Source organism: Hippopotamus amphibius, chromosome 2 (genome assembly GCF_030028045.1).
Source record: "Hippopotamus amphibius kiboko isolate mHipAmp2 chromosome 2, mHipAmp2.hap2, whole genome shotgun sequence".
In the NCBI taxonomy this organism is placed as follows: domain Eukaryota; kingdom Metazoa; phylum Chordata; class Mammalia; order Artiodactyla; family Hippopotamidae; genus Hippopotamus; species Hippopotamus amphibius.
The window spans coordinates 52,217,938-52,235,511 of NC_080187.1; the positions used below are offsets into that span (position 1 = coordinate 52,217,938).

The following is a 17,574-nucleotide window of genomic DNA, read 5'->3' on the forward strand; positions in this document are numbered from 1 at the left end:
CTCCACATCTGTCCCCACCATGTCAACCTTGCCAGTCCCTAAAGGAGAACCAGGCTGCTGGAGCACTGAGAAAAGGTCTAAGATGTGGGGGATGAAGTTCAAGATGCCCAAGGTGGCCCTCTAGGGTGGAGCACTGTGTCAAGGAGCAGGAGGCAGGGGGAGTCGCCACGAGCAACCAGCTCATGTAGTTGCAGAGGAGCCCAAAGCCAAGAGCTGGAATCACTGGAGGCAAACCTGAAGTCAAAAGGCAAGGAATGACCAACACAGACAGACAGAGCAAGTTTCAGTAACTGAGTGTCAGTGTTAGCATTGGTACTGTTTCTCTCAGACTCTACAGATGTTACGGCATAAAGCAAACGAGGAATTACATTGGGGTTTTTGCGAATGAGATGCTTGCTGTGGATGAGAAAAATTTAAAGACGTAAAGATGCATGAAAGATGTAAAATGGTGCAGTTGCCATGGAAACAACAGTATGGTGCTACCTCAAAACCACACACAATTACCACAAGATCCAGCAATTCCACTTCTCAGTATATTTCCAAAAGAAATGAAAGCAGGACTCAAATAGATATTGGTACACTGTGTACAAACAGCATGATTCACAATAGCCAAAAGGCGGAAGCAACCCAAGTGTCCATGAACAGAGGAATGGCTAAACAAAATGTATTTTACCCATATAATGGAATGTTATTCAGTCTTGAAAAGGAAGGAAATTCTGATACATGTCACAACATGGATGAACCCTACAGACATATGCTAAGTGAAATAATCCAGACACAAAAGGACAAACACTGTATGATTCCACTTACATGAGGTAATTAGAATAGTCAAATTCCTAGAGACAGACAAGAAAATGGTGGTTGCCAGAGGCTAGGGAGAGGCGGAAATGGACAGAGTTTCATTGGGGAGGGGGGATGAAAAAGTTCTGGAGATGGATGGTGGTGATGGATGCACAAAAATGTAGACACACTTAATGCCACTGAAATGACACTTAAAAATTGCAAAAAAGGCCAATTTTATGTTGTGTATATCTTACGATAGTTAAAAAAAAAAAAAGATGCATAAAGGGAAGTGAAAGCCTTTCAGTCCTAAATTTGAACTGGAAGTATTAGCATCAACACATGATGTATTTTATCTTATCTTCAGGTGGACGGGGGGAAGTATTTCCTAACTCTCTATATTGAATGACTAACTCAATAACAAAAAGCACAACCAGCAGAGCCAACTCTAAGAGTGGTGTCCAAATACCATTTCTCACTAAAAGGAGCCAGAGTTTCTCGGAAAGATGGCCAAAACCAGGTCTGGGAGAAGAAAATGCATAAAAGAGCTTGGCACATTTTGTAGTATGGAAAGCAGGAAAGGATCAAACCAAGACTTTGTCAAAAGAACTCAGGAGCCAATTTGAACAAGTTTCCACTGGCAAAAGCTGGGACAATGTGAACATCAATCAGGATAATAAGGACATGGCATAAAACACATCATATATTTTTAAATCCATGAGTTCTTAATGATACTAAAACGTTTCTATTTCATTGGTAATCCTGGAAGGATGCTAGGGAACTAATTCATTATTTTGAACACTGAAAAGTAAAGTGAAAGAAGCAAACATTTATCCTGCCTTTCCTATGTAAACTGTATCTCAGGGTAACCAAATATTTGATAAACTAATTAAAAAAATTTTTACTGTTAATACATGTATTTCAGCTAATAAATGAAGAAGGAATAAGAGCATTAGAATGTCACCATTTGCAACTGCAGATGAAAATGGATCTAGGCACTGACCACCAATGGCTACTGAATGTAATCTCACCTATTTGTCCAATCACAGATTTATATGAAAAACAGGGCACAGAGGAACAACATGTTAAATGAGGAGAACACACTCAACAAAATCCAGGCTGTGGGAAACCTATGGGAAAAGCCTAGTTTCTTTAGCAAATATATTCCAAGAAGAAGAGTGAAAGGGGAACTATAGGTTAAAAGAAACTTAAGAGACACATCAACAGAGGCAATGTATGGCCCTTATTTAGATCCCCATCTGAACAAATTGGTAAAGAAAATTAGATAAATGGGAAATTTGAATACTGATTGGATATTTAATGATATTAAGGAGGGGTGGTTAATTTGTATCAGAGTGATACTGGTCCTGGGGCCATGGTTTTTTTTTTCTTTTAAGTGTCCTTATATCTTTTAGAGATACAGACAGAAGTATTTAGAGATAAAATGACAAGTTGTCTGGAACTTCTTTCAAAATAACATAGTGTAGGGGGATGTGGGGGGGATACAGATGAAATACAGCTGGCCCTGAGTTGACATTTGTTGAAGCTGAGGGATGAGTAGTTACTCTGTAACTTCTGCATGTTTGAAATTTAACATATTAAAACAAACAAACAAACAAAACAAAACAAAAAAAACCTTGTTTAAAAGGCAAGAATTGAACTTAAAATCTTCATCTTTACCTCTAACCCTCCTGGGAGGTAGGTGCTGTGGCGTCTGGCTTTGCACACGTGCATAAACAGTATTTTCCCCTGAAATTATCTGTGTTCCTATTCAGGCCACTCCCGGCCCTTTACACCTCACCTTTAGGGACAGAATCACTGAGAAGAAGAGGGTGGGACCCCACCTCTGAGGTCAGATTAGCCACGTCCCCATCCCTCCCAGGGCAGGGATCTGGTTTGGGAACTAGAATCAGCCTGGATTTTTGCCCCTTCTCCTGCTTCAGCCTGGACACAAGCCACACAGCTGCACTGTGCCCTACTGCTAAAGCATGCACAACACACCACTCCTCCGTAACATCCTTGTAGCATGTCGCTTCCTTTCCACCAGAGATCTTTCTCCAATTGGGAACGGGTGCAGAAATGCAGAGGGAAGGCGTTCATCACCTTGCAAGGGTGAGGCAAAAACAAAGCAAACAAGAGCCACTATTTTTAGCCTTTCTACACTAAAAACCAAAGTGATGTATCCAAAATGCTGCTTGAATCCTCCCCCTCCACTGTCTAAGTCTTCTCTTTCCAAGGCCAAGTCCAAACTCTCCAGATGCCTCTGCTGGCCGCATGTACACGCCCCTCTCCCACCTCTGCCAACTCTGCAGAAGAGCCAACTCAAGAGATGTCCTCAGCTTACCATGTCCTTCCTCCAATGCAGCAAACTTCTAATCACTGTTTTAGACTCCCTGTAGAGTCCACTCCTCCAGGAAGCCTGGTGTGTATTGGTTTAAGCATCCTAGGCCTCCGTGGAACCCAGATTTACCCTGCTACAGTTCTCCTTACACTCAGATCCTCACTTCATGTACTCAGCTCAAAGGAAGCAGGAAAAAAATATTTGTTGGCTGGTCGGCTGATGAGGCAAATGTGTCTGGTACTGGGGTCTGTAACAGAGCTCTACCCTCTGAGGATCTCCACGGCCTCCGGGAACCTCAGACACTGAATGGGTTCAGCTAATAACAGAAAAACACAACCAAAGGAACAACAAACTGAGACCAACTCTGAGGTCATTTAACCTATGGTTTCCCACCGTTGTTTTTACATTTTAGTATTTAAGTATTTTATTATGTATAAGAAAAAAATTAAAGCAGTCCATCAATCAAAATTTCACAGATACTATTGCTTAAAATGAGGCAGGTAGCCATGGAAACCTGCTCTACACAGACTGCATGAAGTCATGTGAATGCCAGGCAAGCTCAGGAAGGTGACATGTTACTATGGTAGCTCTGCTGTGAGGAAAGACAAAGCCAGCATGAATGACTGTCATGGGCGCTGCATTCAAACCCTGGATTTTATTTGGCTTGCGGGATCTTAGTTCCCCAACCAGGGATTGAACCCAGGCCCAGGGCAGTGAGAGTGCGGAGTCCTAACCACTGGACAACCAGGGAAGTCCCCAGACCCTGGATTTTTTAATACCCCTTCTCACTGTTTGTGTGCCTGGCCTGATTTCTTAACCCTACCAATGCAGATACTCAAGCTCAGAGGGGCTTTATAAGTTGTCCAAAGTCACACAGCAGGAAGATGAGAGCAGGGGACAAGATCCCAGGGATGCTGGGTGCAGAACTGATGCACTTTCACCTCACTGACCACCCCTTCTAAAAAGCAGGTTGAAAGCTACTTGCTCACATTTCCCAGCAAATCAGAGCCTCACAAATCAACACATCCTGCAGCTGGTCACCTCACTTCAAGAGGGCAACCACTTAAAACTTATACATATGCTCTAGCTTTAAAACGCCCAAACATAACATACTATAAGATTGAAAAACTGTGTTTTACACACAACTCTCCCCTTTGATTGGCTATTTATTATTGGCAGTTCTTTCAGTCAATTTCCCAGTTTTGCTTTATTTAAGGGATCAGGCTTTAGGAGCCAGTCTGGGTCACTAATCTTATAAAAACTTTCTTCAATGTTGAAATAACTAAACAGTAACTTTTATGACTGTTTAAATACATAGATATACACATGCCTGTATATGTATGGTAACTAAGAAGTCAAGGATGAATGCCTAACAGTGGTTATCTTTGGATGGTAAGATTACAAACTCTGTGCATTGGTTTATATGAGTTTTTCATTTCTCCATAGTAAATATACACTGAGTTTAATAAAAGAAAAATAATTAAGTTTTACTGATACTATTTGAAAAAAACAAAACAAAAAAACTGTTTGTTTTTCTGAAGCCATCTTTGACCTGGAAAACAGTTTCTTTTTTCAAATAAGCAGTATTTTCCTATTAAGTGTACACTGTGAGAACCACATTCTTTATTTAGGGTCAAGTTAAGTTCTCTCTATATGCTAGCGAAAGGTTTTATTTGTTGTTTGTTTTCCCCCACCTACTCAATTTTGTAACCTGCATTATTGCCTCTCTTTACCTGGTTTGATTTATGATCTTGGAAGTCAGGTCATTCTCTGCTAGGTCGAAGAAAGAAAAAAAAAAAGTTTCCCCACCTAATACCTGATAAAATATCTGAAAAGGTCATTGCAGACCTTGACAGAAACACACACAATTTCAACCCAATCTGATAAAACAGCAACTAGAAAACTTTTATCAGAAGAAAATGTAGCTTGCAATTTCCCAGCTCAATTGACCAAACTTTTTTTTATCTGAAATGACAGACATCGTAAGATAGGAAAAGCTGCAGATAAGAAGCCAAATTGAGCTGTCTTGAATCAGATCCGATTGTCTGCCCAGGTTCAAACTCCCACACCTGCTCTGAATGTGTCAATGAGAGTCTCTTGGCATGGTCCCCGAGGGGTTTGGAAACATTGCAAAAGTGGTGAACTTTGAGACTTCAGCGTTTATTCTGTGATTATAATTAACCTGCTCACCAGTTGCTATCGATCAATACTGAATGGAGCTGATAAAGTCTGCCTGGATTTCTAGATGTAGAAATGGAGATTTAAACTAGGAAGAAAAAAGGAAGATTAAAAAAAATACTTTAAGGACCAAATTCAATTTTAAGAAACAAAAGTGCATCTGCGACTGAGGCATCCCAAAGCCTGCAGCTTAATAATCCTCAAATTCTGGTGGTAACGCCTTGATTTCTCATCCTCCAAAATAAAGTCCATCTATGACGATTCAACACAGGGTGAAAGACAGCCTCACGTTCATTCCACTTGCAGAAGGTGAACCATATCTGGATTATATTCCTTCTTTGGAAGAAAAAAAAGAGATATTTAAAGACATGAAGGCAACCTGGGGGCTCCTGCAAAGTCCTGAAGGCCAGAAAACCAAATTCTCTTCATTCAGATAAGGGGGTTGAATATCCAGGCTCAGTTCTGATTACAGAGCAGCAATAGATAAAACCCTAGGCTCCCTGCCAGAAATGAGAAAGCTTCCACTGATGGCTTCTGTGATCAGCTCAGACCAATTCCGTGGGCTCTTCCGGCCTGAGGTTTTATCCAGTATCTTGATCCATGCCCCTATTTTCACCTTCATTAAAAAATATAATCACTGTGATTCGGCTCTTTTCTCAGTTCCAACCTTCGGAGAAAAGGGAATATGGAGGAGATGGTTCTAGTTTTCTTTAAGGAAAGGGATTTTTGAGAGAGCCATACGGTTTTGCTCTTCTTATGTGGCCAGCAGTCCCCCCAGAGTAAGAAGAATCTTCTAGTTTGGAGGGTCTGAATTCTGGGCAACCTCTCTTTAATTCTGCATATACCTGAATCAGGATGCTGAAAGGAAGCTTGTGCGAGGCAGGGATTCCTGGCATCGCAAGTTCTGCAGCATCAGAATGAGACAGAGAGACATTGGTGGGAAACAGGAAAACACAGAAGAGAAACCCCGTGGGGGAGAGGGAGAAGGTGAAGAACAAAGTAATGGAAACTCCTTAAGTTTGAGTCCTTCCACCACCATACACCTTCTGGATCTGAAGGGATGAGTGCCCATAAACTTGGCAAATGCAAAGGGTGGTAAATAGGGAGAAAGCATGGTCCTAGAAGTGGGACTTACCTGGGTTCTAAGCTAGAGCTGTTGCTTACTACCAGCGGGAACTGGGGTACATTAATCATTCTGAGCATCACTTTCCTCTTCTGCAAAATGGAGATCACAATATCTAATTCTCAAGGACTTAAAAGTCCCTGTCACCTGACAGCTTCCTCATGGACCCTTGAGGAAAGGATCCAACTTACTTGCATGTATGCATAGTGCATGATACAGGCATATATACACATAGTACAAGATATAGGTTCCTATTCCTAAAAAGTTGAAAGTTGTTAGCTGGTTTACAAACATTAATGTACCCAAATGTAAACTTATTTTGTATAAATTAAAACAGATCAGAGGTTATTCCTATTATAACCCTACTCATATTATTTTCCCTTATCTTCTTCAGAAGACAAAACAGTAGTTCTATAGTAGCCAATAAGACATATAAATAATTCTCCCTGGAGTGTGTTACATGAGACCATGTCATGGGCCATAGAAGGTCAATATAACAGAGTGATACTCATTCCCAAGCCATGAGAGGGCCTTATCACCTGCACCTTATGCAGGATTGCATGTCAAAGAAGTCACCAGCAAACAAACACTTTCAGATGTCAAAAAGGCCCCTTCAAGATCTTAAAACAGCAGCATCCCAGGACCTGCTAGGAGAACTGCCTGCTTCTAGAGCAAGGCAAAGGAAAAACCAGTGGTCCTTCCTCTTTCTTATGCAAATAGAAGCAGTAAGGTTTGCAACCTGCTTCAGCTCTAAATTCAGTACAACTCAAAGGTCTTAAAAGGACAGGCTGAAAAGAATTGGTTAAAAGACTTAACTTACCTCACCCCAGAGAAGGTAATTTGTTTTTCTAATACAATCTCATCACTGTCCTAGGTTAGTGGTTTTCCGGGTCTAGCCCCAATATAACTTGAGGGAGGAGTGCCCACACCACGAAAGGCTGCCAGTGTCTGTGCTCAAGAGGGAATCTTAGGAAGTCAGGTCAGTGGGGTGGGGTGGGGGGGGAATCTGACAACTGCGGACTGAGATCTGCTCCCAGAAGACATTATTGAGAGTAGGATAAGGGTTTTTTTGACCCCTTGGTAAAGCAATCTCCTGTTGGATAAGCAAAAACCAAAAGCCAACTTCAATAAACAACAATTCATGTTTTAGAGTACTTTTCCTGTGCATCCATAAACTCTAAATAGAGAGCCCTATTTTTAAAAAAAAAGGAGGGAGACTTTCAGGAAGTTAATTCATGTACTTATGTCTCTTTAAAAATTTATTTTTTTTAAGTTGGTAATATAGTCACATGGCTCAAAATTCAAAAGGTTCTGTTTGAACACCCAGGTCCACAGCAGCACTATTCACAAGTCAAGAGGAGGAAACAACTCAAGTGTCCAAGACAGAGGGATGAATAAAGAAAATGCGGCCCATACACACAATGGAGCAGTAGTCAGCATTAAAAATAGTACTCAGCATATCACAGGCTACGACATGGATGGACCTGGAGGGCATTATGCCAAGTGAAATTAGCCAGTTACAAAACAATGAATACTGTATGATTTCCACTTATATAAAGGATCTAAAGAAGTCAAACTCACAGAGACAGAATGGCTGTTACCAAGGGCTGGGGGAGGGTGAAATCTGGAGTTGTTGTTTAATGAGTATAGAGTTTCAGCTTTGCAAGACAAAAAAAATTCTGAAAATCTGTTTTACGACAATATAAACAACTTAACACTACTGAACTGTACACTTAAAAATGATTAAGATGATAAAAATAAAAAAAGTAAATCTTAACTTTAACTTCCCAGTATTTCCTTGTTATTTAATGGATTAATAAAGAAGCACAGAAATGACAATGGGAAATGGTTAAGATGGTTAAAAGTTCAAAAATTCCTAGGCATATATGGTGAAAGCCCTTTCCCACCTTTTCCCCTCACTTTTCCAGATATTCCTGATGGGCAATCAATGTTACAAATTCCTTGTGAAGACTTCCAGAGAGAAATTAAGTATTTTCAAATGCACATAATCTTTTCTTCTCTTTTTTTACACAAATACAGTGCTGTACACAGATCCTGCACTTATAAATGTCTTGAAGAGGATTTCATACCGTTACCTAATGAGCTTCCTAATATTTTATGCACAAGATATCCTATTGTTTGTATGCACCATATGTATACAACAGTCCCCTAATAATGTGCATTTAGATTATTCCCAATTTTGGTTGGAATAATTATTTCCAAAGACAAACAGTGCTGCAAGTGTTAATGTGCTCATATGTTTGTAGAATAAATCCCTAGAAGTTAAATTTCTAAGTCAAGGGTATCAACTTTGTAATTTGTCAGATATCACAAAGGGCTCTTCATGAAGGCTGTACCAATTTACACTCCCATCCACAGGTATCAGAGTTCCTGTTTCCCCACACCTCAGACTATGTTTGTTTTCTTAGCTCATTTAAGTTAAAAAAAAAAAAAAAAAAAAAAGGGAGGGATACCAAAGAAAGTGTTATCTAAAACTGTCTCCTGTGCATCATTCCACCTGAGTGCTTAGAAAGTACCTAACAAATGTGGCTTGACCTTTCGATGGGACACAATTGGGCAGGTGACAGATCTCACTAGAAGCAGTGACATACCCAGGCTCCCCGCAACACACACACTGTCCCCATTTAATTGGTTCTCAAGCCAGCACCACAGACCAGTCCCGGCTCTGACTGACCTGCTCAGGGTGGTAACCGGAAAGTTAAACAACTTTGGTTTCTCAAAGACTGACGAATCATTCTCTAGCCAAACAAGCTACTTACAAGTTGATCTCATGAAGTTCCCTACGTAAATGAACTGGCTCTGAAACCAACTGGCTTAACTGATAAGCAGTCCCCAAAAGATCCAGAAAACACTTCAGAGTTTTCCACTGACCTGCACCAGAAACAAACTCCTAGAACGCTGCCGTGAATGAGACAAAGCTTTCAAACAAACCATGTGGCTAATGCAGAGTGATATACATTCATTTCATTGTTTTCTTTTTTTTAATCAACCCTTAAATCATTCAAAATTGTTGAGATCCTTTGAAAATATAATTGCTTGTTTTTCTGTTACACAAAAGAATTGTTATTCCATCATAAAATATATTTTCATAACTTTTCCAGTAACATCTACCACAATGTTATTTTCTTTAAGGCATGTTCCTATATAATTTCCAGTTTCCTTTTCAGCCTTAAGTATTAATTGGTACAAATAATCAACTTTATTGTGGTGTAATGTACACACAATAAAATACTCCCATTTTAATAGTACGTGTCCATGAGTTCTGACAAATGGATATGCCTATGTAACAACCGTGACTGGGTTCTCTAAAAGGAGACAGCTGTATTATCCCGCCACAGCTAACTCACATGCACGCCAGTGTGCACCCAAGCCCTTGAAATGAAGAGTCCCCAGCACAGCTCCACTGGTAGATGGCCACGCAGTGTCTCCTTAAGCATTTTCAATGCCCAGGGGTTCATGATTAAGACAGGCCATAACCCATTTCAACAACTACAATCCTGTGTGCAAAAGTGTTCTTCTCATACCTAACACATCTGCTCACCTAGAGCAACACAAAGTTAAAAGACCATAGACTTCTGCCTTTTAGATATCTGTACACACTCTCTCCCTCTCTGACCCACCCTGGGACTTCTCCAGTGGTTTCCCAAGGTTTCCAGAACCCTCTCCCACCTGGCTCACTCCTCCCCATGCCTCTTCGGCTGGCCTCTTCAGCAGCAGTGGTGTGTGGTTTGACCTGGGCAAAGGACTGCGGCAACTCCCTCCTGGATCTACACTGAAATATTTGCTAAGTGCCCAGCATGTGCCAGGCACTTAACACCAGTGAGACTCTGTACCTGGCCTCAGTAAGGTCACAGAATTCCATCAGTGCAGCCTAATTCGCGAATTCAACGGTTGTGTCAGGGCTCATATTGAACTTGGAATGAATTAAAGTTTATATACACTGCAGTCAAGGTGGAGTAATTCCTTCCACCCTAAGTCCAGAGCTCTAAAGAGGCCCCTGTTTGCTTTTATTACTTTGGTTTTTGCCTTATTCCAATAACCAACAAAAGAACTCTGGCAGGATATGAACTATTGTTAATACTAATGCTTAATACTTCATAGAAAAATAAAGGTGGTCTCTTTCTCCTCATTAAAATTAAAAACAGTTTCTGAGTGAAGGATGAGTTAGTCTGTGTGGTTTCACCTATGGTGATAAATACATTATTTAAACAAAAGCCAAGCTGGGTTCTAATATTTCATGGTACCAGACAGTGTGACAGTAAACAAGCACATACATTTTCTTTTTCTTTTTTTCAAATTGCAGGTACTTTTCCTGGCAAACTTCTATTTACCCTTCAACGCCAAGTGCAGATGGCACCACTTAGGTGAAGGCTTCCAGATTCCTAGGCAGAGGGAAGTACACCTCTGTCTTCTTTCCTCCATTCTCAGCTCAAGGCCATAGCCCATTGCTGGGTCACTCACCTACCTTCATGTCTGTTTAGGGTGACCAACTGCCTCTGTTTGTTGGGGCCTGTCCTAGATTTAGCACTAAAAATCCCTAATCTTAAAAAGCCCCTCAGTCTTGAGAAAATCAGAAAAATTGGTCATTCTGCATGTTAGTGACTATTTAATAAAACAGCCATCATTCATGAGGTGCCAAAGCCAAGTAGTTCACAAACCTCACTTTTCTAATTTAAAACAATACTAAAAGTAGTTACAGAAAAAGAGAAGAGACTGAGAGAGGTAAGTACCTTGCCCAAGATCACAGGTGCACCTAGAACTGGATCTAGGCTTGCCTTTGTTATACCCCTGCACCGTATTGCAATCTTAGGATGTGGTGGCAACTCCACACACCAAGCTCTCAATAAATATCATGGAACCAATAATCACTTGTCATCATCCTTCTATCACTCAGCATCAGTTAATATGCCAGTGATGGCCCCCGATAAAGCTGCCAGGCATTTACAGGAGGGTCCCTGTGATGGGAGGAACACGTAAAAAGCACATGTACATATGCTGCTTTTAACTGGTTTTTATGTAAGTGCCACCTGCAGAACATGCTGGAGATGTGAATGCCAACAAATTCAACATGCCTCCTGTCCCCTCACATAGATAACATGGAACCTTTCATAATTTGACCACTTAAAACACTTGGCTGTGTACAGAAGAGAAAATCCAACTGCCTGGCCAGACCCAAGGGCTGTCTTCAGGTGGGACTTCCTGAACTTGTGGGACAGAGCACAGAGCACCCGGAAGACAGGCCACACTTCTCAGCAAGGAGACCCTCTTTAAAGGTCAGCTTACCATTTGTTGACACTGCAATGTGGGAAACATTACTTACTCCAATACCCTCCTGCCTGGTATGGGTTACATTTTGGAATCTAAATACTCACTGTGTGCACTCCTCACACAGTATTTTTTTTTAACACTGTTGTGGCTGTAACTCTCATGACCACAAAGTATCCTCCATCTTTGGATTTCTAACTTCTCTTTTTTCCCTAACCAAGCACCAAATTCTCAGTCCAGGATTACAGGGGTTAGGAAGCTACCTCCCCACCCCCAAGTTAAAAGAAGTGAAACTATGTGGACCATTCCTCCCTATTTTAAAATAGAAGTTCTAGAGAGAGTTCTAGAGAAAACTCAGGAGAGTTCTAAGAATGCGGGCAAGGGCCCCACCCCCAGCACTCCCACCTCTAACTGCCATTGTATGGAGATGCTGTCCAGCTATCTCTCAAGGTCCTCCGAGAGGCCCCCGGAGCCTGGGGAAGGGGGGCCGGGGCCTCCTCCCCGGGGGGGTGCCGTCTGGCTCCCCAGTGAGGGGGAGGGGAAACTGGGAGCCACAGCTCCAAGCTCCGGCGCCACATCCACGGTTAATCAGTTTACCTGAAGATGTGTATTTGGCCGGACACCCCTGGGGACCCTCCCAGGCCACCCAGGGTCAGAGAATAACTTAAAAGCTCTTCAAAGTCCGGGCCCTTTTAGCCGGCCCAAGACTGGAAACCTGGGAGGGCCAGGCTTTACTCACCAAAGTGAGAACAAATGTGAAAGGATTTAGCACTTAGTAGGTAGTCAATAAATAGTAACTTTGTTTCTCAAGTCTGCGCTTCCCCTCCCCCACAAAAGCCGTCTCCATCCAAACCCGATCCCATCTCTTCCTGAAATTCCACAGGACCAGAGGTCATTTGCATTTTGAACTAGTGTTGCCACTTCCTTTCTCCCTCAGCCCAAAGCGCCGAAGCCCCTCCTCGTCAGACTTCATTTTGTTCGTCTGTAAATGGGGGCAAGAGGCGGACGCCTGCCATCCTTCCCAGCTCTGACATTCAAAAGAGCTATAAAATTGTGCCCATTACGACTGTAATTTCTAATCCCAGCTCTCGGGACAGGAGGAGGCTGAACACGTGGACCTGCGGCAAGGTCTCCACTTCAGTCGGGCATTACAAGGAAGCGCCTCTGGCCTTCCCGGTGCTCCCGGACACCGACCTGGGGTGCGCTTCCAACGCAGCCCTGGGCACCGCTGCCCGGGCGACCAGCACAAGGTCACAACACGCTCTGGCCCCGAAGCACCCGCCTGGCGCGGACCCCAGTTCAACCCATCTCCATTGCTAGGGTCCCTCGTTTGTTCCCGGTGTGAAATGACGGACAGGAAAATCTTCTGCCACCCCGAGGGATCCTCCAACTGGGCCGCCAAATGGCCTAGAAGATCTTGAGCCCCATCCACGTAATCCGTTCCCTGCGGAGGACTCTGAGCACGGGCCAAGAAGAGGTGGGAGCAGAAACCCAGGAGTCCCAGCGCTGTGCACCCGGGGCGCCCGGCAGCCTCCAGTCACCTACAGATGGGCGCTGCCCCGGCGCACAGCGGCCTAGACACATCCGACGCCCTGTGGCCACCCTGCAGTCGTCTCTCCCTTTCAGAAAAAGGATCTAGAGGGCAGGCCCGCCCTCACTTAACAGAATCTGGGCTCCGTGGGCCTGTGACCTTCACCGCTACCATCGCCCTGGCCGCCGGGTTCTGGCTCCCAGTCTGCTTTCCTCGGACACTCAAGCAACCCCTGTCCCCTGCTCCCACCCCCGCATACTTGTGAAAAATTAAAGGTCCCAAACAGGGCTCAGGACTGCCTCTATTCTGGCCCGACTGCCCGGGTACACGCGCTCAGCACTCACCGAGATTGGGGTGTCGGGCAGCGGGGTTGGCCCGGCCGGGCAGACTGTGCAGGACCGGGCTGTCGAAGGGACCGGCGGAAGCGGCGGCGGCCGCGGCCCAGGACGCACCCACGTCGGCCATGTAGGCGGGGTAGGGGCTGGAGTAGGAGCCCGCGAAGCCGGCTCGCCCGTACTGCTCGCGGCCCGCCAGGCCCGCGCCCGCCGCCCCGCCGCCGCTGCTGTAGGCCGCGGCTTCCCGGGCCGCGGCGGCGGCGGCGGCAGCGGCCAAGGACCCGGTGGTGCCCGGGAAGGAGAAGCGCGGCGACACGGGCGGCGGGGTGTAGGCGGCTCCCTCGGCTCCCGCCTGGCTCCAGCCCGGGCTGCCCTGCTGGGTCCCGGGCCCCGCGCCCGACGGCGCGGCTCCTGAGCTGCCTCCCGAGGCGGCCCCGGAGGCGGCGGCTCCGCCTCCACCCTGGAGGTAGGACAGGCCGAGCACGGAGGAGGGTACCCGCGGCGTGGGCACGTAGACGGGCGAGGACGCGGCGCCCGCGCCGTGCATGAAGGCACCCGGGCCGCCCGCCTCGTAGGGTCCGGGAGGGGGGCCGTGGTTGGCCGCCATGGCCAGGCTCTGGTACATCGCCCCGCGCACTTGCAGCGTCCAAGTTCTCAGGCCAAGGAACAAGGCGGGGAGGGAAAATAATAATACAAAAATAAAAAGATGAATAATGTACAGGTGAGGGGCTGTCACAGAAAAGATCAAAAATCAAAGGTTAAAAAAACACCCCACAAATCCTTCAAAAATATATACGTATTAAATCCAGCATTGTCCAAAAGACTCTAGGCTCTGGTTTACTCAGGAAAATCCCAAGTTGAATATGTGGCTGTTCCCAGAGGTGGTGGAGGAGGGGCCGAATCCACTGCAGGGTCTGGAGGTAGCGAAGACGCGGGGTAGCGCCTGGGCGCGCGGGGCTCCGGACCGGGTCACGCGGGCCAGACCCGGCGCTGCGCCGCCGTATTCAGGACACCCCAGCCTGGGGCGCAGGGTGCGGAAGGCTGGCTCCGAGGCCGAGGGCCACGCTCGCTTCTTTCCTCTGAGATGCAGCCGCGTCTAAAGAAGGAACGACAAAGAGGGAAAGAAGTTCATCCGGAGCTTTCAGAGCCCATTTTCCCTAAGCTCGATTGCTACTCCCGCCCTTCAAACTCTTGGGGGCCCAGCTTCGGAGGCCACCCGTTTCCACGAGAAGCTGTTCTGTAGAGGACTTGGGGTCTGGCTGCCGGAGGGAAGCCTCGAGGAGGGGCGACTTAGAGACGTGGGGCTTCCCAGTTATTGGACAAGTAATTACTGCTTGTGATAACGATCAATTATTTTATTTTGGATTGCTTGTCAGGAAGGACTTTAATTTTACCTTATTTCTAGCATATGCTTGCCACAATATTTTTAAAGTCCAAGAGTTTTGGGTTTCCACGCAGAGCCTAGACCTAAGAAATCTCGCCCCATCTCCTCCGTCCCCCCACCAATCCCCAAATGATCCTGGCCATGAAAGAACTTTAGATTGCCCATGGAAGGCAAGGACAAACTTTATAAAAACCAGCAACCTAAGAAATTTTTGTTTGCAATCTTTTTTGGGGTTTTTTTTTTTTTTTTTTTAACTAGAGGCAGAGTCTAAATATTTATAAGTGAGCACAGTGTCTGCTAAATCTCGGTGAAAAAGTTTGTGGAATGTCTTATCCATATACTATATCATGTGGACATCAAATCAGACAAATAGTTTCTAGCAAATAGTTTTATTTTGGAGGTTTTGCAGACTAGATATTAAGAAGAGTAAGAGGAATGTACAAAATCACTTTACAGAACTACAGTACTCACTGAACCATTCTAATTCACTGAATGGGTTTTTCTTATGGAATCACTGGTCCACCCACGTATGGAATCAGAACACCAATGAGACTGCTTGGGGGAAAGAAGAGTCTGCAGGACTTGACTATATCCTTGTATCCTATGTTTTGATTTTACCAGGCAATTTTTCTGATAAAACTAAGCCGCTCCATGTTCTGAAGCACCTGCTTGGTTCCAGGTCATTTTCTCCACAACTCCACTAAGTATAAGTGTTTCTCATTTTACAAAAGAGGGAACTGAAGCATCGAAAAGTTTTGAAACTCCTCTAAGATCAAAGTACAATTAAAGGGGGTGGGGGACAGGATCTCCAGGGGTTTAAGGCTGTCCAGTCCATGCCCACTTTTCTCTTCAAGAAAAGGCAGCTACTGTTAACAATTTTTTTTAATTGCAATAGTAGACTTACAGAGATATTAAGTGAACAATATACTAAATCCAGGCTCTGCCACTTACTGAATGAGTGCCTGCAGACACATTACTTAAACCTTCTGTGCCTCAGTTTCCTCATTTGCAAAAATTCAAATATTAAAGGTAACTATTTTACAGGGTCATTGTGAGGATTATAAATTAATATATGGAAAGCACTTATAACAGGGTCTTTCAAAACTTTTATAACATGCACAAAGAAAATTCTATATGATTAGCTATTTTTATTACAGATTTCTAATGTATCATAAGAAAAGTGCTTCAGATGAATTATGTACTATAATAAATGGTCATCTTTATTCTTGTAAAAAAAATCTGGAAATGGAATCTCTAATACACACTACATAATGCTTTTAACCACTTTTGCAACATCACTAACAATAATAATGTAACAGCACTAAATTATATGGTCATATGTTAACTCTTAAGTGGTTTATTATTTGCCTTCAAAACTATATAATAAATTATTGGTTTGGTGAACATTTCCTCCCAATAAGAAGTTTAGTTAGAGGATGGATATTAAAAAATTTGACCTGAGATCACCAACTTTCCCCTTTGAAAATGAAGGCTAAAAATTAATACCTATAGGAATCTCTGGGCTTCAATAAGTAATAAGATTTTCAGCATTTAATTTTAAAATCAAATAGTTGACCTATTTCATTGTATCTTCTGGAATACTCCTGCCGTTCTAAAAACAAATGTCATAAATTTCTTTTCTCACATAGCTGCAGGAAAGGAAGATTTATAATTTTGTAATCCAACTTCCAATATACATGCAGATGCTAACTTAACAAGCTTTAAAATGTAAACGCAGAAAATGCCATAAATCTAACATTTGTCATTATTACATTCTCTGCCTTTTAAAATGGCTGATACATTACCACAGAGTTGGATTACTGAACAACAGAAGGTGGAGAAAATACCGCTCTATACCTTTCTGTTAAGACAAGAAATGAACTACTCCCTTTGAAAGACTTGCTTGTTTCTGTTATTGAGCCTCCTTGCAGGCCACCCCGGGAGGGAGCCGATTGAGCTTCTGAGAATGACAGAAGAGGTCTGGCCTCCCTGTGGGGATCCAGGCTTGCGCCCCAATTTCCCCTCTCCGCTCGATCACTCATCCTAGTTTACCCCAAATTCACAGGCCAGACAGGAGGAATGCGTTCTTTCTTGCTGATGTAGCTCACAGCCCTTTTCTGATCTGCTGCTGAGACTGGAGAGGATCTAGAGCACCCTAACGTTCCCGTCCATTTACAGGTCACTCCTACTCCTTCGACTCAGCTGGCGCCTCCGCCCTCGGCCTGCTGCGCAGAAAACTGTCACACCTGAACGCACAGCCTAGCCGGCAGTAATGAACCTGGTCGCTGCGGGGTATGTGGAGATCCAGAAGTGAGGGGGTGGGGGGCACCACCCTGTCACCCCAATAAAACCTTTCTCTCTTTGAAAGCCTGAAACCTGCTCTTCGCTGCAATTCCTTTTATGAGAAACACAGGAAATACTTCCCCGAGGCGCTTCCCCAACCTTCCCGGCAGCGCTGGCCTCGACTCCCACCGGTCCTGGGTCCCTTACCGCCCTCTTCCCCTCAACCACAAGGCCCCTTATTCTTTCAATCTGGTCGCAGTTCACGACCTCAGCAACCTACTCTCCCCTGGGTGACCCCTCAGCACAAAGCCAAGCGACATAGTTTTGTGGACC

The 17,574-nt window shown here is 44.2% G+C and overlaps 1 protein-coding gene across 2 annotated transcripts in view; it reads right to left on the bottom strand.

Moving 5' to 3' along the window:
* GATA4 (GATA binding protein 4) overlaps nt 1–14,451 on the bottom strand; it is a 43,215-nt gene extending 28,764 nt beyond the window's left edge. Inside the window, exon 1 of one of the 2 annotated variants that reach the window (XM_057723394.1) lies at nt 13,584–14,451. In XM_057723394.1, the coding sequence (XP_057579377.1) occupies nt 13,584–14,199 (616 nt within the window). In that variant the 5' untranslated portion in view covers nt 14,200–14,451. The remainder of the gene's footprint in view (nt 1–13,583) is intronic. The other variant, XM_057723393.1, reaches the window with a different exon arrangement.
* Nucleotides 14,452–17,574: the final 3,123 nt, after the last annotated feature.